This window comes from Penicillium paradoxum (genome assembly GCF_028828445.1).
Source record: "Penicillium paradoxum strain IBT 22861 chromosome Unknown utg000007l_segment0_segment0, whole genome shotgun sequence".
Lineage (NCBI taxonomy): Eukaryota > Fungi > Ascomycota > Eurotiomycetes > Eurotiales > Aspergillaceae > Penicillium > Penicillium paradoxum.
In genome coordinates this window covers 477,503-499,036 of record NW_026643185.1, presented here as the reverse complement: position 1 = coordinate 499,036, position 21,534 = coordinate 477,503, and the positions used below count along the sequence as shown (strand labels likewise).

Sequence of the window (21,534 nt, the reverse complement as noted above, 5' to 3'; positions counted from 1 at the left end):
GCGCATAGTAAGGTAAGCTGGTAGAAGCAGAGCAAGGTAGGCACGAAAAGGATCATAGACCGGGAGAAAACGATCCAATGAAGAAAGACAAAAGGGGGATTCACGCAGATAACGATGGGGATATCCAAATTCCAATCATTCGCAATTATTTTGACTCTTCGGGCTTGCTGGCACCCTTGGTCTCCTGGTCCTTAGAGGAACCCACTTCGCTAGACATTGCTTCCGCAGTTGTCGGCTCCTTAACCTTGATATCCTTCTCGTCGTCACTATCACCAAGGCTGAAAGGATCATTCTCCGCGACGGGAGAGGGCTCAACGGTGGATAATGGCTGCCATTTGCTCGATTTGCTGCCCCCTGGGGTTGCACGATTGGAGGGTATAGGAGCGTCGTAAATATTTTCAATCTCGGTCGGTGGGCCTTCCTGGAACGATACTCTGCGTCTGTCTGGCGAAGGAGACACAGACGGTTTCATGTAGGATTGGCCCGGGCGAGGAGGGCGAGGCGGGGGAGCTATACACAGTTAGTGACACTCAGTGGTGCTAGACTTGGGATTGTTGTTTACCTTCGCCATCCCTGAGCTCGAGTGCAGAGAAATCATCGCCGAGAACTTGGGGGTCTGCATCATAGCGCTCGCGATCTCCACTCCGACGACCCATATCACCACTGCGCCGAGGCCGGCCGTGGGCCGAAGTCTCTCTTTGGTTATGAGTGGGTTCCTCATCCAAATCCTCTCCATCGATTCTCTTCTTGAGATTGGTTACCCATGAGTTGACCTTGTTCTGTGTCTCCAGGAAGCCCTTGCGAAGGTTTTCGCGAATCACAGGTAGATCATCTGTAAACATTCAATTAGCAAGAGCTCATTCAGCACCCCACCATGAACTATACATACCGTCGAAGAAGCTATATTCCCTCTCATCAGACTCTTCGCTACCTCTAGGTCGCTGGTATCGAGGATCACTCTCCCAGCCCGGGGGTGGTGCGCGGCGCTCTGCGGCATTATAGTGTTCAGATAGTTGACGTGCGTACATCTCATCGGCTTCCATTTGTCGCTGCGCAGCAGTGCTTCGTTGGGTCGGGCGCGGCGGCTTTGGGGGTGGCGACATTTCTTCCTGGGCCTTTGGGTCGGTCATACCTGTAAGCCAAGGCCAGTGTCAGTTCATACCCATGTCATATGTTGTGGATTGTACACGAACCCAGGAGCGCATTAAATGCTCGCTCGACATTCCAATTGCTTGCGGTCAAAACCGCCCTGACAACTCCTGGCTCAATGCTTGGGAATGCCTCCTTAAGCGTGTTCTCTGACTGTTCTTTCGGGTTCAGGGGCCGGGGCGGCTTTGGCGGGGCTGCCTCGGCGGGAGCTGGCTGCGCAACGGCAGGGGAGGAAGTAATAACCCCACTCTCTTGAGGCTCATCATCAAAGTCCATAGGGCGCGCAGTAGTTGGCGACTCGGGTCGTGGGCTGTTGGGGGTGTTGAGAGCAGCCAAAGGCCTGCTTGAAGTGGTCTATGTATGCGAATAAGCCTCATGCGATAACAACAAATGATGCTCGGGCTGCGAAGTATACATACCATCTTGTCCTCCTCTGGCATTTGGAAAGCTCTTCGAGAACTAACAGAATAAAGAAAGTGACTGAGGGGAAACACAGAAGAACAGTGTTGCCTGAGAATGTCACAGGGCAGAACATATCGGGGAAGCTCCCAGTGACGTGGGGCGCACGTGATAGCGGGCGAGCTTTATACAGATCGCCCTGGATGTTTCTGCGAGAACTCCGACGATCTTCAAGTTGCCAATTTGCAAAGAGCTTGAAGTATCAGAATGGCCCAATCCCATAAATTTGGGTTCTCTTGATATCAACCGGGCTCAGGTTCAGCAGAAATCGAGTTCTTGGCTAAAATTTAGTCTAAAATGGCTTCAGAACAGGAGCTTTCGACTTCGTTCATTCCAGCCCTGTATAAGCCGGCTGCTCTGCTACCTATTGCACGGCATAAAAAAAGTTTGCTCTATCTGGTCGAGAGGTATCCTGTCACTATTGTGGTAGGCCAAACAGGTAGCGGGAAAACAACTCAGCTTCCGCAGTACCTAGACCAAGCAGGATGGTGCGAGAATGGAAAGACGATCGCTGTTACTCAGGTAGGTATGGACACATTGATGATTACCATTGGGCAGCGACTGACGTTATCTCAGCCCCGGCGGGTAGCTGCTACAACGGTTGCAACCCGAGTAGCCGAAGAGATGCGATGTAAACTCGGCGAAGAGGTGGGCTACTCTATCCGATTCGAAGATCTGACATCTCCGGCGACAAAGATCAAATTCTTGACAGATGGCATGCTACTCAGAGAAGCCTTGGTGGATCCTTTGCTTTCACGTTACTCAGTGATCATGGTTGACGAGGCACATGAAAGATCTCTGAGTACCGATGTACTCCTTGGGACTCTAAAGAAGATACGCAAGAAGCGCCCCGAACTTCGCATCATTGTCAGTAGTGCAACTCTTCAAGCAGAGGACTTTCTTCGGTTCTTCGCCGGCGATGAGTACAATGCTGGTGCAGACCCGGCTGATTTGGGCGGAAGCGTTGGCCGGATCATCAGCCTGGAAGGACGAATGTATCCAGTTGACATGTTGTTCCTTGAGTCTCCGGCTGAAGACTACATAGAGCGAGCGGTCAAGACAATTTTCGACATCCATACCCAAGAAGCAGAAGGCGACGTGCTTCTCTTTTTGACCGGCCGGGAAGAGATTGATACTGCCATTCAGTTGATATCCGAGAGAGCGACAACTCTCCATCCGAAAGCCTCATCTTTGCTTCCGCTACCACTTTATGCTGGGCTTACGACGGAGCAACAGATGTACGTTTTCGAGCCTACTCCAGAAAATACTCGGAAAATCATTGTCTCCACCAACATTGCGGAAGCTTCAGTCACAATCGATGGCATTGTTTACGTGATTGATTCCGGGTTTGCCAAGCTCAGAGCATACAATCCCAGCACTGGCATTGAGACATTGACCGCAGTGCCAATATCAAAAGCATCCGCTACTCAGCGAGCTGGTCGTGCTGGAAGAACAAAGCCCGGGAAGTGCTTCCGACTGTACACTCAACAAGCCTTCGAACAAATGGCGGACGCAACGATACCTGAAATCCAGCGGTCAAACCTCGCCCCAGTCATTATGCAACTCAAAGCACTGGGCATCGACAATATCGTCCGGTTTGACTTTTTGACGCCTCCGCCGGCAGAACTTGTCATCCGTGCATTTGAGCTCCTCTCCTCACTTGGTGCAGTGGATGACTATGCCAAACTTACAAAACCTCTCGGAATCCGAATGGCAGAAATTGCTCTTGATCCTATGATGGCTAAGGTTCTGCTCGCCGCTCCATCTTTCAACTGTTTAAGCGAAATTCTCACAATTGCGGCGATGGTCAACCTTCAGGGGACGGTGTGGGTTCAGCATGTGGGAGACAAGAGATCTGCTGAGAGCAATCGACGAAAGTTTGCCGTTGAGGAGGGCGATCACTTGACATACCTGAACGTATATCAAGCCTTCGTGACTAAGGGGAAAAAAGAGTCGAAATGGTGTCGCGATAATCTCTTGAATTACCGTGCCTTGGTACGTGCAGTGAGTATCCGAGGTCAATTGAAGCGATACCTCGAGCGTTTCGGTATTCAAGTCGACGAGACCCTTTCATCCCACAAGGGCGCACTCGATTTGAGCAACCAGCCTGAGCAGATTCGACGGTGTCTTACGACAGGCTATTTTGCTCATGCAGCGAAGATGCAACCGGATGGAACATTCAAGACTGTCAGCGGGGGTCTGACTCTTCATGCCCATCCCTCCTCGTTGATGTTTGTAAGTGCTCATAGGCCATCTGGGGCAATTCATGTTCGGTGTTACTAACTCGGATATAGAACCGAAAGGCCGATTGGGTCATATTCCATGAGATCATGCAAACCGGTGAAAAGACCTACATTCGTGATGTCACAAAGATTGAGAAGAGTTATCTCCTAGAGTATGCCCCTGAATATTACAAAGTTCGATGATCATTCATTATATAAGTATCGCGGGTCTGGAACTTAGCTAAAGGGCCTGTGTGCAATAATCCCCAGGCATTCAAACGATTATGCATACATATGTAGTTGAGATAGAGCACGGCATCCGCTCCGCATTTTGGCTGGTATTCTACCTAGGTAACTATATAGGAGAAACAATCCAGGCCACTGCATACTTGGGTAGGCTCGAAGGTATATTGCACTGTATAGATATATAAACAAAACGGTAGCTTTTCCTAAGCCCTATGTTCTTCCGAGACCGTCCCCTTTGAATAAAACGACGTCACGGGAGCGGAGAGCTTTCCAAACACAGAGCTTCCACTTCAAATCTTTGTGACCACGGATATCCTTATATTCTCACATTATACACCCGTCGAGTCCACGTTGATATCTCTTGAGATGTCAGGACACCGTCATGATCATGACGGCCACTGCCACGGCGAAGATCACGATCATTCGAACGATATCACCCCAGCCATCCAATCTCTTCTCTACTCTCAGATCAATTTTGACCTGATTACAACCTTGAACGGTATGAGCCTTTAGACTTTGACTAAATACTGGTAACAAGCTCTGATCTTGGGCAATACGATAGAGACTACCCCAAACTGCGGCGCATCCATCGTGCAAAAGACCTGGGCCGAGCGACTGAGCGACAAACCCGAGCTTGAGAGCGATGCCGACGAGCAACTGCTCATGACCATTCCGTGAGACTCACCCATCCTACACATCTTTGCCTTTGGAGAAGAGTTACAGTGACTGTTCCTCCCCTCGCAACTCGTAAAAAAATCACAAACAAGCCCCCACCATTTACCCCTCACCGTTATCGCAAATTAAAGAGCTAACCCGGGCTCTCTTCGAAACATAGCTTCAACGGCCAAGTCAATGTCCACTCGCTTCTCCTGTATACGGTGCCTACAATCGCTGCACCAAAGACTGTTAAGTTGTTCAAGAACCGCGATGATCTGGACTTCTCAACTGCATCCGAGTTACACCCCACTCAGACTATCGAGGTCCCACAGCCACAACCAGGCGCCGATGTTTTTGAACTGCCATTGAACCGTGCTCACTGGAACGCGACTACATCTGTTACGCTCTTCTTTGAAGATAATTGGAGTGATGGCGAGGAAGATGTTACGAAAGTTGGGTATGTAGGCTTCAAGGGCCAGTTTATGAAGTTGACACGGGAGCCGGTCAACTTCCTCTATGAGGCTGCGGCCAATCCTCAGGATCATGTTTCGATTCCTGGTGTTAGTGGCATTGGGGGTAAGATCATGCCTGGGCAGTAGATTGGTTTGTGCACCATGAGCATGACTTGGTGTAGTATTTGGGACTGATTGGTCGGTCGTTATGATTTACGAGAATACAATCCTGCTGCTATGTACTTCTAAGAGACTTTTCTTTGCCTTTAATGGCGTTTCCAGCCTGAATCCTAGTCGAGTATGGAGGTGAACAGACGCCATGCAGGGCTTTATTCATATCGACTGATGTTTACTCTACCTACATCAATCTATCAGACAGTCCAAAGGCAGTTATAACGATACATATTGAAAGCGAGACCAGAAATATCTGGCCAACATCATTGCCTATCTTGAATCCAAGTCCAATATAGAGAGCTACTCAGAGATCTCTCTCAACTACTCTCAAAATCGGGACGAATCCCAAGGTTGAGTAAAATCTCGGGGAGGGAGACATAAAGGCAATCAAGTGACATGGACCATGACGATCAAGGAACTGGTTTGCTTCCGTGGCTAAATGAGCTCTGATATGGAGTGATATTTATGAACCTTCTCTGCACGGTCAAGGATCTCCTCTTTATGCATTTCACGAATTTCAAGAACCGCGGATTCAAAACAGCCAGTATAAATGAACACCAACGCCATTGATACATGGAGTCTACCGGCAATATAGACAACAAAAAGATAGCAATAAGCCATAACGCCACTAAATGCTTCAAATCAATGCAATGCGTGATACTTGCAACAGGAATCCAACACATGCTCTTATTCAAGCAGGCAAAGCCGTCCGAGTCTCTGCCTTGGCCTTGACTCTTGGAGTCGATTCCGCCACCGGCTCTTCAATAGGCAGATCAGCGGTAGGCGGACTCGGCAGTATGACAGGATCAGGCAGGACTTCAGGGCCAGCAACTTCCCGCCGAAGCGCTTCTAGCTCATCCTCGACCTCGTCCTCATCTTGATTCGTCAGATGACCTGCCAGCATCTGACTCACCTCCTGCAACAGTCGTTAGCAATCCCAAGCCTGAATCCCAAGCCAATGATGATATCCCGCAGAGAAATAGGACAAAAAAACAGAAGGACATACCTCCTGATAAGCCCTCGCCTCCTCGGTCTCCCCCATCAGCCTCTCAACCCCCTCAATACCCCCCATCTCCTTATTAATGGTCTGCAGCACCTGTGTCCCCTGTTGCAATCCAAACAGTACATCCTTCTGCACCAGCGCAAACTCCACCTGGCCAGTTAATTGCTCCAGCTGGGCGAGCTGTCCATCTGTCTTGGCGAGAAGTGACTCCTGATATTTCTTGCGTCGGAGCGCCAGCAGTGCTCGCCGCCGATCATCGCGCGCGAGACATTCTTTGGCGATTTCCGTCTCGCGGTCTGTAAGGACAGTTATTCGTCGCTGATACTGGTGCAGTTTGTCGCGCTGATTTTTCAGATCGAGGATTGCTCTGTACATAGCAAGAGATGTCAGTTGAGGTCAACACTGTTGAATGGGCGCCTTGAGTGGGGATGAGGGGGTCTCGTGAGGAGAAGCATAGTATGGCTTTTGCAGACAAAGTGAAGCACCGTGAAGATTCTAGATATTAATGCATACTCACCGATCCTGGGCAGAGATCTTCTGTGAGCTACTTGAGTTCCCCATGTTGTTGAAGAGGACCTCAGGGAAGGTCCATCGATGTCCCCCGACATCCTCGGATGGATGACGTGAGTATGTAATGGGAGTGTAAATTACAGATAATTTTCAGCCGATCTTTCAAATGTTCATCTCCGAAATTTCGGCTTTTTTTTTGTTATCGCAGTTGTAACAACCATAGCAATCATGCCTGCTAGGAAAGGAGGCAGGCCAACCCTCAGTCAGGGTCTGGACCGTGAGGTAGGGATTCTGACATTGGCCTCTTGTTCGCTTCAACTCACCCTCGAAACCAGGTCTACCAGATCGTGCGCAAGATTATCGATGACCAGCCCGAGACTGGTCGCATTCGACTATCGGTCTCAACAATCTATGAAACAATTAAAAAATCCAACTCGAGTTTAAACCGCAAACCGAAGAGATTGATTGAAGACAGTCTTGAACGAGTGTTGGAGGTTGTGAAGGCTGATATGGGTGACGATGACGAGGACTCTGTAGCGGGGGACTTTGAGGGACTCGAGGAGCCTGCGGCTGCGGTATGTTATGCACTGCGCAAACTTGGTTCCGGGATGGCCCAGAATTTTAATTGGGATTGGCATATTAGGAGAGCAACGGAATGAACCAGAGCGTCGTCGGCTCATGGGCAACAACGAAGGCCAAAAAGTCCGAATCTACCGCGAGTACCCCGGCACCCACCTCCACCAAGAGAAGAACGCATGGCGGAGAATCTTTGTCTAAGCGACGCAAAGCTGAGGCTGCGGATCGATCGCCACCAACACATGTCAGTCTTGCTGATCTGGGTGGACTGGACGATGTTGTTCAGGAACTTGGAGACCTACTCATTCTGCCCATGACCCGGCCGCAAGTCTATCTCTCATCAAACGTACAGCCACCACGCGGAGTATTGCTACATGGCCCGCCAGGTTGTGGTAAGACGTTGATTGCGAATGCTTTCGCGGCGGAGCTGGGCGTGCCGTTCATTTCCATCTCTGCGCCCTCGGTCGTCTCAGGAATGTCGGGTGAATCCGAAAAGGCCCTGCGCGAGTACTTCGAAGAGGCAAAGCGTCTTGCCCCCTGTCTCATCTTCATTGATGAGATTGATGCGATTACGCCGAAGCGTGAGAGCGCACAAAGAGAGATGGAGAAGCGAATCGTCGCCCAGCTCCTGACCTGCATGGACGAGATCGCTCTTGAAAAGACAGACGGAAAGCCCGTCATTGTGCTCGCGGCAACCAACCGCCCAGACAGCCTCGACGCCGCTTTGCGTCGTGGTGGGCGTTTCGATAAAGAGATCAACATGACAGTACCCTCAGAGCCAGTCAGAGAACAGATCCTACGTGCACTCACCCGTAAACTGCGTCTGGCAGATGACATCGACCTCAAGACGCTGGCCAAGAGAACCCCCGGCTTTGTAGGCGCCGATCTCAACGATCTTGTGTCTACTGCTGGTTCTGCCGCCATCAAGCGGTACCTGGAGATCCTCAAGTCCAACAGCGGCGAAGAAATGGAAATGGAAATTGAAGGGGAAAATGAGCTCAGCCCACGCGTCCGCGAGCTTCGCCGTTTAATCAACCACGCCAAAGAAACCCCCATTGGTGAAGAAACCGAAGTCGTCCTCGTCTCCAATGCAGACTTCTTCACAGCCCTCCCTAAGATCCAACCCTCCTCCAAGCGCGAAGGCTTTGCCACAATTCCCGATACAACCTGGGCTGATATTGGTGCTCTTGGCGGCATCCGTGACGAGCTTGTCACCGCCATCGTTGAACCCATCAAGAACCCCGATATCTACGCAAATGTCGGTATTACTGCGCCCACAGGCGTTCTCCTCTGGGGTCCCCCTGGTTGCGGTAAGACGCTTCTCGCCAAGGCCGTCGCCAACGAATCCCGCGCAAACTTCATCAGCGTCAAGGGTCCTGAACTGCTTAACAAGTTCGTCGGTGAATCCGAGCGCGCTGTTCGCCAGGTCTTCGTCCGCGCTCGCTCGTCTGTGCCCTGTGTCATCTTCTTTGACGAGCTTGATGCCCTCGTACCTCGCCGCGACGATACACTCTCCGAGGCCTCGGCGCGTGTCGTCAACACTCTTCTCACAGAGCTTGATGGCCTCGGTAGCAGTCGCCAGGGTATCTATGTCATCGCCGCTACTAACCGGCCCGATATCATTGATCCTGCTATGCTGCGCCCTGGTCGTCTCGAGACCCTTCTTTTCGTGAATTTGCCTTCGCCCCTCGAGCGTGTGGATATTCTGCAGACTCTCGTCCGGAACTTGGCTATTGATTTCAGTGAGGATTTGCGCAGACTTGCGGAGGAGTGTGAGGGCTTCAGTGGTGCTGATTTGGGCAGTCTACTGCGTCGTGCTGGTTACTCTGCTATCAAGCGTCGTGATAGTATCAAGTTCGTTGACTTTGTTGCTGCTAAGTCGTTTGTCCGGCCTAGTGTTACGGACTTGAAGAAGTATGAGAAGCTTAGGAGGGACTGGAGTGGCGGTGTAGTCTGAGTTGGGGAGTGATTGTATATATACTTCCTCTTTGGGGCATATTCAGATCTAGAGCTTTTTTCTGATTTTTTTTCTGCTTGGGATCGTGGACAATAGATACCTTGGACATTTGCAATTTGATTGGACATTGGATCATTCGTTTCATCTTCGACTAGGCGAGCTTTCAACCCATCACGATCATACGGCTTCAAATGTCTCCAGAGTCATATGGTAATAACTATGCCTTGTATCATCATATCTCAGTATTCAAAATGTGGAACGGGTCATTTAAAGCACAGACTAGGGTTGATGATCATCGAACTCCCTGTGCTATGCCAGATTCCAAGAGCTACATGTACTACATGGAATACGAGGTTGAAATGTCAGAAAACAACTTTTTCGTAAGATGACTATACAAAAGGAAATTATGCACACAAAATGAATAGAAAAAAACGCCCAGAAAAATGTCAGACATCATGCAACCACATCTCAAGATTACATCCACAAGCGACATGTTCCATCGGCACCAGCACTGACAGCCCACGCCTCGCGCGGATGCCAGTCGATATCCAGCACACCCAGCTCTCCAGTAATCTTGTGACCCCTGAGAACCTTGAGCGGCACAATGGTAGCGTTGCTGAGCATGTCGCCAGTAACGCTGCCATGGAAAATCTGCAGGGATCCGTCGTCGGAGGCGTCCGCGAAAAGCGGGTAGCGACCGCTGGGGTGGAACTTGACGGCGCGGATGGCCTTGCGGTGGTAACGGAGAGTCTTGTAGGGCCGCTGGGAGAGGTCGAGATCGTGCCAGAGCAGACGGCGATCGTACGAGCCGACAATGATGTTGTCGCCGCCAGATGCGCTCGATGAGGTGGGATGGATGTCGAAGGACGAGATCCAGCGCGCACCGGGCTGCAGGATCTTGACAAGGAGCTGGCGTGAGAGATCGTATGCGCGGATCGAGCGCTGGTTTGCCACGAACAGGATTGGTTTCGAAGGGTGGAAGTGCGCAGTCTGCGGGGGACCACCGCCCTTGAGACGACGCCGGAAGGGGAATTGTGTCAGGTGCTTGCTGACTGTGTGAATAGAGATTGCGAGGGATGCAGGTGTCGAGGCGCCCGAGCACACCGTCACGAAGTAATCGCCACGGCGGTGCCAGGAGATCGTCTTGGGTACGTAGCGGAGGGGAATGACGACGCACACACCAGCATCCAGGAGAGCGGCGGAGGGACGGATCCAGGTCGGGGGCGCACTCTTCTTGCCTTCCTCTGAGGCGTTGGGGGTCGGTTTGGAGGCAGCGAAACCCCAACCTGCGTCGAGGATATCCAGACTGGCCTTCTCAATTTCAGGATCAACGATAGGAGGCACGGCTAGGAAAATGTCGTCTCCTGCGGTGGCGGCAAGGATGACTGCATCCTTGCCTGGACGCCAGCGGACGGTGTTGATGGCCTCGTCGTCGCTTAGCTTCGCGCTCCAGAGTTGGCGACCTGTGAGAAGTTCCCAAACACGGACAGTACCATCATCGCCACCAGTAGCTAGCCAAATTCCAGTAGGATCGACATTGACAGAGCGGACACGGCCCTTGTGGCCGCGGAACACCGTAGCACAGGCAGTAGGGAAAGGCTTCAATTCCTCGGGGCTAGGTAGCTTAGGCAAAAGACTCTCGGGGTCAATGTTAAGCTTGCTGCGGCGCACACGCGGAGCAAGGTAAAGATCCAAGCAACGCTCGAACTTCTCCTGGACAAAGTTGTCGTATCCAGGAACTCTGCGCAGGGAGCCGAAGTCATTGGGTAGGAAGTCCTTTTCGCGATCTTCGGGATCTGTCTGCTCCCATTCCTTGCGCTCCTTGTTATCGGGCAGGTACTCAGGAGGGGGTGGTAACTCTCTTCGTAACCAGGAGGTGGAAGTTTGGGCGCCGGGATATGCATAACGTGATCAGGTCGCTCAACTTCGTCGGCCCATAGGTCGTAGTTGATGAGCTCCTCCTCCTTGTCTTCCCTATCCTCGGGCGCCTTGTAAGGCAGAATGCGACCCTCGCGGATGGCCTTCACAAGTTTCATCACACGCTTCTGCTCGTGCTTGGATGGGACGAAGCGGCGCTTGGGTTCGGGGGCCGCGCTCAAAGGCATGATCTCCTTCTCGCTGGTGAACCATTCCACCAAAGGCTCATATGGATCGTAACCCTCGGAGGGGACCTCGTTCATTTGCACCTTGCGGAGCAGTTCCAATTCATCTTGGCTGAGCTTCAGAGGCTTGCCGGTTTGGGGGTCAGTAAGACCGGTCCAGCCCTTGGGGATCTCAATGCTGTCCAGCAATGCATCCAGGGCCTCGCCCTTGGCAGGGCGCATAATCTTCTTTCCATTGATGTCGTAGCCAATGTGAGGATACTCGTCGTAGAACTTCAGCGGGATATCGCCAATAGTGTTAGCATTCTCATCCACCTCAGAAAGCTCGGAGTTATCGTCGGGGTGGATTTCGTCCCAAAGGTAGCGATCATTTCCATTGGCGTCCTTCACAATGCGGAAGTTGGGTTCACCAGCAGCTGGCTTCAATTCCTCTGTATCAGAAGGGATTTCATCGCTGTCCAATTCTTCTTCTCCATCCTCTTCGTCGCTGAATTCGTCGACCAGTTCGATTTCCGAGTCGCTGTCGTCGTCTTCGCTCTCCGAAAGATCATTGGCGTTGTCCGACAAGGCTCCATCGAGGTTGTTTTTGCTCAATTCGTCACCAGAAAAGACACCAGCTTCCTCCTCCACATCGCGGGTGACAGCCTTGCGCTTCTTTGAAGCCACCTTGGGATTCATGATGCCGTTCAGCAGGTGTTGATCTGTTACCGTAGATCCATGGATTTTTTTTTAGATAATTTCTCGCGGCCCTCACCGCCCACATGACCATCCCCATCTTATCGCTATCTATGACTTAAGCGCCCATGTTCTCGATCCAAGTTCCAATTAGTTTGAAAGGCCTCATGATCATAACTTGAAATTATCAAATTTCCAAGCAATGTCGCTCGCGTCTACTCATGAGGTAGGGGCCCCTCTGCCTCATACAAATGAACCTTTGGGGCCAAAAAGACATGCAGCATGTGACGAGTGTAGTAAGTCTCACAGGCCGTTGTAACACAAAACTCACTGACCAGTTTACTGTTGGACAGGGAAGCGAAAGCTCAAATGCTCCGGGGAATTGACAGGTTGCTCGCGATGCAATAAGCAGACATTCCCTTGCAACTATTCCATACAAAAACAGATGGGCCGACCACCCAAGAAAAGGACACGGGCAGACGACGAGGGGCCTGACTTCCCAGCGCATTCTGAGGCTGACATCTGGCCCAGTCTAGGGGACTCGCAACAGCCTTCCACAATGAGCCCCACCACAGCCATCTTCCCAGATACTGATCATCTTTGCCCGGTGCTTTACTGGCGACCTGGTACGAGCACGAACTCGCCACACGCCCAGCCCGCAGACCTATTATCGGGCTACGATGACCACAACCACAGCTGGCGACCAGAGCAACTGAAACAACCAAGTGTTCCTGTATTCCCAACATCAAGTCCTTGGCCTGATTTCTCAACCGTCTCCGAGGCCACGGCCATGCCAATGCCATTTCCCAGCCCTACAAGTTTCCCTCCCATGGGCTCCCTTCCGCTATCCCCTTCTACTTCCGTCTCCTCTGATTCTCCAGCATCTAGCTGTACTTGTCTATCATATCTATATCTCTGTCTCAGCCACATGACGTCCATTTCCTCCTTTCCTGTCAGTGACCACACTCTATGCTCCCTATATATCGCTGCACGAACAGCACGAGACGTGATCCGCTGCCAAATCTGTCCTAAAGCCTTTGCAACGGGCGTTCAAAATGTCATGTTCATAGGAACTCTTTTAACCGTCGCCGCGGATGCTTGGCTGCGCGTTTCTAAGACCGATGCCACCCAATTAGGATTGCAGTCCGCGCCAGCAGATTACATTGCTCGGGTACTCCAAAGCCCCGATCCAGCACAAACCTGGAAAATATGGCTTCACCAAGTTGTTCGACGCGCTGTCGTTGGTGGCTATCTAGACCCAGATTCTGCAGTTACTTGTTCCGAGCAGCAGTCAGATCTATTGTCTATGATCATGGAAATTGAGAACCGGCAACGCCGCTGGCATGAACCTGGGCAACATCCGACCCAAAAATACAGCCCACCATCCCAGGCAGATCAGCCACAGGACCAAGATGAAACCAATGATGGAAACGAGTATTTATGCCTTCGTGTGGTTGGAAGTGCCAGAAATGTGATCACAAAATTCAATTTTGCACCTGATGATTATGCTGAGGGTGTCGAGCCAGTCAATAACAATGATCAGGGTGCAGAAGGCTACAGGTAACGATAAACAGATGATTCATGATTTCCTTTTTGTTATTCATAGGCTGGGTCCTGTTTTCTGTTTTTTTTTGCGTATACCACACTTCAAAGATGTCCAAAACAGCGGTTAGAAAACGACTTCGACAGTAACCATCATTTACCATTCAATATCAGATACAAAACAAATCATACATGGTTTCGCTGGAACGAGAATGGGAATTGATGTGTCGTTGACCATTTCATTAATTTTGTTCTACAAGCATCAAGTCTGAGTGAAATGAGCCCCATTGTCCCTCGAATGCCTGTCCATGTAGATGACGCCGGACCATGTGGATATGTAACAAGTAAACTGCAGAGAAAGCGCGAAAAGAAAAATGACCTAGGACGTACGAATTGAAAGCTCACTCGTCATCCTCATCATCGACCACATAGCGGTTCTTCTTTCGGGCAGGAGGTGTACCAGCCCGGGCTTGAGGTTCTGGCTTGCTGCGGGCCTTTGCAGGTGCAGCCTCCTCGTCATCTTCACCTTCAGCGTCCATGTCTTCATCCTCCAGCTCCTCTTCTTCATCTTCGGCTTCTTCCTCGAGGTCTTCGTCACTTCCAACCAAGAACCCATCGTCCTCGTCGTATTCATCTTCTCTGTTGCGGGCACCACGAGGATAATCCTCTTCGTCATCGGTGTAAATCTCACCGCGACGGTTTTGACGACGAGGCTTGGCGCGCGGACGAGTCGTGTGCAAGCCGCCATCTTCAAGACCGCCAACACTAAGACCAGCGGGGCCAGTACGACTAGCGCCATGACGGCGACCACGATCTGCCTCGCGATCGGCAAGCTGCTGGCGGCGACGTTCCGCCTTGATGGCTTCCTTCTCCATCATTTCAGCACGCCTGCCAGCCAACTCGGGATCCTCTGTGAGCTCATAGCGTGGCGCAGTTCCAGCTGCGGTCTGCTTGCTACCACGAGCAGCAGCAGCCAGTTGCTCTTGCAGTCGCTGAACGGCGTCATCCGTCTCCAATGTAGTTGGGAGAACAGTCAGGCCTTGGGTAAGATGTGAGGTCAGTCTAAAGACTTGAGCAGTTTCCAATCCAGCTGCAAGGTAAACGTGAGAATCCAGCTTGTGGTCATATTCGCCAGATTTGGTGAGAGGTGCGAGAGGTTTGGATGCGATGCGGTATTGTTCGCAGGGTGCGGAGGCGAGCTGGAGGGTGATTGATCCATCCTCCCATTTGATCATGCGGGCATTTGATTGCAAAAGAGACTCGTCCGCAGGGTCCTTGCGCCAGCAAAGCGAGGTAGCGGCGGTCTGGTAAGGCGGCGGAACATAAGTTGCGGGATTGAATTCTTCTCCTTCGATTGAGAGGAAATCGGGGACACGCATTGTGTAGACCTGTGCCAGGATATTAGTTTTAGATCAATGTTTCAAGTAGAAGCTCGGCATACCTCTCCGTCGTTGGTCAGTGGCACTGGCGCTCGCGCAAGATCATGATCAACAACATTCACTTCCTGCTCCTCCTCGAACACGTCATCCATTCGGTCTGCACGTCGGTCGTAACGGTTTTCATCATCTCCCGAGTCAAGCTGTTCATCATCCAAGGCACGGTTGGGCCTAGGAATTTGTCAGTATCCGGCCCTTGTCGCATTGGGATGATGTGCGTACTCAGTGTCTTCGAGTCCACCCTCTCCGTCCGAGCCGAAGAGATCATCGCCTTCGTCCATTTGATCGGCAACAGAATCATTAGCATTGCTGTGTGTAGGACTTTCGTTGCCATCACCGCCGGGGCGTCGGACACCCTCCTCGTCGGAGGACATGGCGTATTGGGTTAATTGTGGATGTTGCAAGATCGCAGAGTTCCGGGGGTGCAAATGGTGACAGAGAAGAGATTGATAGGGGTTTCAATGTTGGATGGTGAGCAAGCGATCCGGTATATCGTCACTACAGTAGTATAGTCTATTGACAATTGTCTACATATCGGCCATTCACGACGGAGCTCTCATTATTCACTGACATCCGGATGCATAGCTTTTCCGGTTCCGGAGTAAAATGGGACTAGTGTCACGATGGCCCAGACCAAAAGGGGATCCTCAACGTGTGGGCATCTCACCGTCTTGTCCCTCATCCCTCATTGTTTTCTTGATTACAAGTATCGCAGGTCAATCTCAAGATGGCGACCTTTTTCCAGAGTGTGTAAGTGATATGCGCCATCGCGAGATGTTGCAAAGGGCTGTTTTATCTCCCTTCCATCTTTACCCCCCCCCTCATACTGCACGAACAACCCCGGCGCCACAAGTACAAAGCAACATTCCGTTCCCCAAAGTCTAATATCGTCCTTGATTTGTTTTCTAATACTCCCCTTAATTCTTCTTTATTTGAGCTCTTCCCATCTCGTTCGCAAATATCTACTTCTCGCCGCAATTGCTTGCTAACTCTATTTCAAATACAGTCGCCAAGGATTTGGTCGGGGAGGAAACAATAAGAGCAACAACCCCCCCAAAAGCCCAGCACAGGCTTCTGCTCCTCAGCACCAAGCCAGCATGTCGAACTCTCCCTCGATTTCCAGCAGTTTGTCGGTTGAGAACCAAGCCAACGACCCCGAGGGTCCCAAATACTTCTTTCAGGAGAAGTATGCCCCGCTGAACGTGAGGGGCAACTTTTTGACCCTCTGTGCTTGCCCGAAGAATGTGGAGCTGGGCGAGTGGCTGGCTCACCAGAGTAAGCAACATGGAAGCTTCTCTTGGTGTCGGGGAAGCTAATGTGTTTCTACTTAGTTGTTGAACAATATCGTCTGCTCCACGGCATGCTTCAGGTTATCCAGGAAGTGAACAGCGTGAACGGTCTTCCTATTTGCAATGAAAACACTTGTCCGACAATGTCCGCTGGGCGGTATGTGGATATGGCGGGGTATATCATGAACCGAGCTAACGATTTTGAAGGCTGACCTACACCTGGCTTGTTGACGGCCGTGCTGCCAAAATTTCCGCCCCGAAGTTCATCAACCGTGTCGAGAAATGGATTGTCAGCAAGATCCATGACCCTGTCATGTTCCCTACCGAAAACGTCAACGGCATCCCCGAGACTTCTTCCGTCAAAGAAGCCAACGGTGCATCAACAACCCCCTCAGATCCCGCCAACCCAGATGAGTGGATTGGCAAGTCCAGTGGTTTCCCGCCAACTTTCTACAAGGACTGCCAGGGAATCATGAAGCAGATGTTCCGCTGCTACGCCCATCTCTACCATGCCCATTGGCTCAACCCCTTCTGGCATCTCAATAAGCACGATGTCCTGAACATGTGCTTTGTTCACTTTGTGACAGTCTCCAAGTACTACGGCCTTGTGTCTGAGAAGGAGATGGAGCCCATGCAGCCCCTGATTGAGTTGTTCATCAAACAGCAGCGGGTCCCCCCAGAGGCGCTCAATGGTGGCCACTGGGCTCAGCAGGCTGCTACTTAAGCTCCACGGGTTTGGAGTTGCATATTCTTTTACATTGACGATCATGACATGTCCTCTAACCTGGCGTTGGGCCGCGCTGTCTTACTTTGTTCGTGTTCTGCTTTCTCCTTCGGCCATTCTAAAGATGGGTGAATTTGCTATGATATGACAGAGCTGGGGCTTTGATTGAGCATTTAGCATGCGCTGTGAATTATTCTACTTGATGGTATTGCATATCTTCATCCAGCATCAGCTGGTCATCGTTACATGTTTTTTTATCAACTGATTGCAATACGTTTATCTGATCATGATTCATTGGTATATGTAAGACCTGAGATTGTAGATCATATCCGTCTATTTGTCTGAGGCTGGTGATTTAAGTATCAAGCGCTGCATCGGATTCGAGCAGTCTTCACCCGGGCAAGACTTGAAGCTTGGCCATTCATCAAGATGACTCCAAGGCTGGCCAGGTGCCTGTTCGCTGTCATGATTCTTGCTCATACTGAGGTATGGGTGCTGTGAAACATGGCCAATTGACAGAGGTGGATCTTCGACCCACATGCAAATGCAATGAAGCATCCGTAAAATACAGTGGCCGCGAGCCACTGGTGCACTGGTGACAATACGTTTTGTAAGATTGAACGGTTTGGGCAAGCTTGAAGAAGCTAATGGTGCATAGATGAAATCCATTGAACTCGTCACAGATAGACTCCATCCCCATCTCCCCCATCATTGGAGTCCTGCGTTGCACCTGCATCCCCAGTCTCAGTCACAGGTCCATTCCCATTTGTCACCGGCACATCTGGCAATGAGGTCTGCCCCTCCTCCTTCTTAAGCTCATCAAGCTCAATCCATGGCTGCCCACGATTCTCAACCTCGATCTTCAGCAACGAGATCCGCTCATTCATGGATACGGCCACACCGTCGTTTTCTGTGATGTACCCCTCTAGTTCTTTTTTGTCTTCTTCTGAGTCATTGCTTTCTGCTAAGAATGCACGGAGCTCAGTGTTCGAGCGTTGCAGGTGCGCAATAGAGTTCGTGAGCTCGAAGACTTTGCTGTAGAGAACTGCGAGGGGGAGCTCTTTGATCGCTTCTGCGAAGGCTCCTGGGGTTATGGGGAGAGATTCGGTTGACATTTTGAGGTCAGTTGTTTTGTTGCTGATGGATGAAAGCGAGCCTTCCTAGGTCGGGATCAATGCGGCGGATTATCGTTATCATCACGTGGTAGTCTGTAGATCAGATGTTGATGGAGATATTGAACATGGAGCAAAGTGTCGCTGTATTGAAAAAATGATTGAAATGTAGATATGCCTCTCCTTAAGAGTACTCGCATATCTAGCAATTAGAAAGAAACAGACCTTTGAACCTGTCAGTATTAGTATTCTAGTTTGTCCAGACGATACATTCGCACTGCATCAAACAATCGCGGTCTCGGAACAACTCTGCAGCCGTAGGTTCATTGGAGATACCACCAAAAAGTTCCCCGAACAACTGACCACCACCATATCTTCTCTGGCTCTTTCACAGGCGTCGCTCTCCAGTCCCAGGATATGAGCAACGCGGTCTGGGCCGCATGGCGGACTCCATGTCCAGGGCTCCGTGCCTCCATACTAACCCCGGTATCATTCCGCCCTACTCGTCGTGACCTCCGCATTACCCCATGGCGCATGTACAGCACCTCACAGCGCCCATTCGGGTTGCCAGCTCCGAGTATTCTCTCACAATTATTCTCTCGCCCGTCTCGGCCAACGTCAATTTCCCTGCAACAATACAAACCGGTCTCTGTTAGCGCCCGCCGCTTCAAACGTACATCCGCCGCTTCTCCAAAGCCTAAGCCCAAGCCCAAATCAGATTGCTCGAAAGCCATCCTTCGTGAAAAGCCTTTCTCCGAGGCCGAGATCAAAACGATCTTTGGCCAGCCCAAGTTTAACGCAAAGATGGGAAACCGTATCCTAACCGTTCTACACGGCCATCGTCTGGCCGGCACGCTCGATGCGGAATTGCCAATTGAAATTGTCCGTGCCGTTACCCAGCAGCAGGTTGATATGGCTATGGAATGGCTGCGAAACGAGTACCCTGTGGACGAGGACGCTGCCATTTTCGCCCGCATCGAGCGTGAGGATCGCGCCGAGGAAGAGAAGCTTGTGCGCCGGGCCGAGAGGTTGGGCTTGTATAAACCACAGAGCGGCTCTTATGATGCCGAGCTCGGTGAGGAGGGCTCTCCTTATGGCAAGAGTGTTCTGAAAGAGGCTCGTGAACGGAATGAAAAGCGCTTGTTGGCTGAACAGGAGCGTAAAAGGCAAGAGTGGCTCGATGGCGAGAAAGAAGAACAGGAACGATTGCAACAGCAGTTTGGGAAGGATACTTCGCTCCAACAATATCAAGAGCAAGCGCTTACTGAGGGTATGTACATCAAAATTCGTATTTGGGTGATTGCCGTTGACTGTTTTGTTTCTAGCTCGCCCCCGTGCGGATCCGATTGAGAGACCGTACCTCGCTTGGGTCCAGAAACATCACATTGCTGGAACCAACGAGAGCCCTGAGTCGATGAACATCACCAATGTAAGTATTAGGTCTAGGTTGTGAAATTGTTCGACTATTAACCATATTTGAATCGAAAGTCTCAACGTCTGCTCGCTCCACTGCTTTTCACTATCGCGGTCCTTGGGCTTTGCTACACTTTTGCTCAAAAGTATGAGTTCCCAGCACGGAAGGACCGCCTTATGCCGGATGTACCTCCTGCTGTTGCAACTGTCGGTGCCATTGTGGCAGCTAACCTAACCGTCACTCTTCTATGGAAATACGTACCCCCTGCTTGGCGATTGCTTAATCGTTACTTTGTAATTGTTCCCTTTTACCCCAGTGCACTGGGTATGATGGGAAGTACATTCAGTCATCAAACATGGAGACATCTTGGAACGAACATGATGGTGCTCGGACTTATGGGAACCCGAGGTATGTATCTTGGTTTTCAATGCCACTAGAAAATAGGCTTGCTAACCTTTTGTTTGCTTCATAGTTCACGATGAAATTGGTCGTGGAAACTTCCTGGCCATTTACTTCGCCTCCGGCGCGATGGGGTCTATTTTCTCATTGACCCGCAGCGTTATCCTCGGCCGCCTGGGCATGACCTCTCTCGGAGCCAGTGCTGCGACCAGCGGTATCGTCGCCGCATGGTGCATGTCTCATTTCGAGTATGTCTTCTACTGCAGTTCTATTTCCTTGCCGTGATACCTGTACTGACCTTAGTTAGCGACAAACTCACCCTGTGGATTCTTCCCCAGGGACTTCAAGAACAAATTTGGACCTACGGCTGGGTGTTCCTTGGCTGCCTGGTCGGCACTGAGATCTTCAGCTTGGTGGCTCCCGCTTTCTTATTCCGCGCTTGGCCCCTCTCTCGGCTGACCAAGATGGACCACGCTGCCCATCTAGGTGGGTACGTTACTGGTGCCGGATGTGGATATACCCTCATGCAGAAAAAGAAGGAGCGTGAGAGAAAGGCGAAACAGTCAAAGTGGATTTAGTCTCGCTGACAGACCACTCTATACCTGTTTATGGGTCCTGGTTGTATTATTATACCGGCGTTACTATGGCATATTCCATACATGCTATCGATTTACTTGTTTACACTGTTCGTTCATCAGTCAAATTCTCTTTATCATTTAAATAACTTGTATATATCAATGTACTCAAAGTTCTAGGCAAGATCCGTACCCGCAGCCCTCTCCAGGTCTTATTGCTCGCTGCCATCCGCAGAATCTACGGCTCCTGAACAACTTCATCCCAAAGGTTGAGACACGAGTATTCCGGCTTGTTCCAAGATGGGAGCACATCTAACAAATCGTAATCAGAGTCCGTAGGGGGTTCCTGGGCCTGGAAGATCATGTGCAAGTCAAGAGTGACCCGCTCTAGGGAAATCATTTCGAACCACCAGAGGGCAACGGCTTGCGCCATTACCATGAACATTGCAAGGTCTTGTCCAGTTTCCTTAATTGGCAACGAGATACATCGTGCTCCCATGCCGTGCATTGCATGTGTGGTCACGACTGCTTCGTTATCCTTGATGCTCTGGATTACACACATCATAATGGTTTCAGCACTACTTTCCAGGTTGAAGTTCTCACCTATATATACTGTGACCCAGGACCAACCCGGTTGATCGTTGTGGGGGTCCTTGTAATGGAACCGACTATTTGCAGGCTTGAATGCACTTGCTTGATAAACAGGCATGATGGCGGTTCACGGGTTGAATATATCTGTAATTGTTGGATAAGGCTGCTTTCTTGCAATAGGGGTCTTGTAATAGGGGATGTTTTTCCAAGCGATGAGGATAATGAAGTTACCGAGACGATGATATCGGGTGTTTATATACTGCGAACTCC

The 21,534-nt window shown here is 50.8% G+C and overlaps 11 protein-coding genes across 11 annotated transcripts; 5 read left to right on the top strand and 6 right to left on the bottom strand.

The window, feature by feature from the left end:
* Nucleotides 1–145: 145 nt before the first annotated feature.
* N7457_007765 (Ubiquitin system component Cue) lies at nt 146–1,589 on the bottom strand (the record flags this gene model as incomplete). The annotated part of the gene is made up of 5 exons (XM_057178808.1): nt 146–510; nt 563–832; nt 890–1,132; nt 1,194–1,503; nt 1,569–1,589. The coding sequence occupies 5 exons, from the start codon at nt 1,587–1,589 to the stop codon at nt 146–148; spliced, it is 1,209 nt and encodes a 402-aa protein (XP_057027194.1).
* A 316-nt stretch (nt 1,590–1,905) lies between these two features.
* Nucleotides 1,906–5,332, top strand: N7457_007764 (putative ATP dependent RNA helicase; the record flags this gene model as incomplete). Its single annotated transcript, XM_057178807.1, has 3 exons — nt 1,906–3,843; nt 3,903–4,003; nt 4,912–5,332. 3 exons carry the CDS (start codon nt 1,906–1,908, stop codon nt 5,330–5,332), a joined length of 2,460 nt encoding a protein of 819 aa, XP_057027193.1.
* A 718-nt stretch (nt 5,333–6,050) lies between these two features.
* Nucleotides 6,051–6,923, bottom strand: N7457_007763 (ESCRT-III subunit protein VPS20; the record flags this gene model as incomplete). The annotated part of the gene is made up of 3 exons (XM_057178806.1): nt 6,051–6,275; nt 6,366–6,729; nt 6,880–6,923. The coding sequence occupies 3 exons, from the start codon at nt 6,921–6,923 to the stop codon at nt 6,051–6,053; spliced, it is 633 nt and encodes a 210-aa protein (XP_057027192.1).
* A 177-nt stretch (nt 6,924–7,100) lies between these two features.
* On the top strand, nt 7,101–9,405 carry N7457_007762 (putative AAA family ATPase/60S ribosome export protein Rix7; the record flags this gene model as incomplete). The annotated part of the gene is made up of 3 exons (XM_057178805.1): nt 7,101–7,154; nt 7,208–7,447; nt 7,516–9,405. The coding sequence occupies 3 exons, from the start codon at nt 7,101–7,103 to the stop codon at nt 9,403–9,405; spliced, it is 2,184 nt and encodes a 727-aa protein (XP_057027191.1).
* A 474-nt stretch (nt 9,406–9,879) lies between these two features.
* Nucleotides 9,880–12,185, bottom strand: erb1 (ribosome biogenesis protein ERB1; the record flags this gene model as incomplete). The annotated part of the gene is given in 2 exon segments (XM_057178804.1): nt 9,880–11,264; nt 11,276–12,185. 2 exon segments carry the CDS (start codon nt 12,183–12,185, stop codon nt 9,880–9,882), a joined length of 2,295 nt encoding a protein of 764 aa, XP_057027190.1.
* A 442-nt stretch (nt 12,186–12,627) lies between these two features.
* On the top strand, nt 12,628–13,746 carry N7457_007760 (Zn(II)2Cys6 transcription factor rglT; the record flags this gene model as incomplete). Its single annotated transcript, XM_057178803.1, has 1 exon — nt 12,628–13,746. One exon carries the CDS (start codon nt 12,628–12,630, stop codon nt 13,744–13,746), a length of 1,119 nt encoding a protein of 372 aa, XP_057027189.1.
* Nucleotides 13,747–14,125: 379 nt separating this feature from the next.
* N7457_007759 (Paf1-complex subunit LEO1) lies at nt 14,126–15,534 on the bottom strand (the record flags this gene model as incomplete). The annotated part of the gene is made up of 3 exons (XM_057178802.1): nt 14,126–15,112; nt 15,166–15,331; nt 15,383–15,534. 3 exons carry the CDS (start codon nt 15,532–15,534, stop codon nt 14,126–14,128), a joined length of 1,305 nt encoding a protein of 434 aa, XP_057027188.1.
* Nucleotides 15,535–15,887: 353 nt separating this feature from the next.
* On the top strand, nt 15,888–17,173 carry N7457_007758 (Mob1/phocein family protein; the record flags this gene model as incomplete). The annotated part of the gene is made up of 4 exons (XM_057178801.1): nt 15,888–15,910; nt 16,167–16,435; nt 16,492–16,606; nt 16,657–17,173. The coding sequence occupies 4 exons, from the start codon at nt 15,888–15,890 to the stop codon at nt 17,171–17,173; spliced, it is 924 nt and encodes a 307-aa protein (XP_057027187.1).
* A 677-nt stretch (nt 17,174–17,850) lies between these two features.
* Nucleotides 17,851–18,288, bottom strand: N7457_007757 (uncharacterized protein; the record flags this gene model as incomplete). Its single annotated transcript, XM_057178800.1, has 1 exon — nt 17,851–18,288. One exon carries the CDS (start codon nt 18,286–18,288, stop codon nt 17,851–17,853), a length of 438 nt encoding a protein of 145 aa, XP_057027186.1.
* A 414-nt stretch (nt 18,289–18,702) lies between these two features.
* On the top strand, nt 18,703–20,676 carry N7457_007756 (rhomboid protease PCP1; the record flags this gene model as incomplete). The annotated part of the gene is made up of 5 exons (XM_057178799.1): nt 18,703–19,555; nt 19,611–19,714; nt 19,774–20,107; nt 20,172–20,346; nt 20,406–20,676. 5 exons carry the CDS (start codon nt 18,703–18,705, stop codon nt 20,674–20,676), a joined length of 1,737 nt encoding a protein of 578 aa, XP_057027185.1.
* Nucleotides 20,677–20,911: 235 nt separating this feature from the next.
* N7457_007755 (uncharacterized protein) lies at nt 20,912–21,382 on the bottom strand (the record flags this gene model as incomplete). Its single annotated transcript, XM_057178798.1, has 1 exon — nt 20,912–21,382. One exon carries the CDS (start codon nt 21,380–21,382, stop codon nt 20,912–20,914), a length of 471 nt encoding a protein of 156 aa, XP_057027184.1.
* Nucleotides 21,383–21,534: the final 152 nt, after the last annotated feature.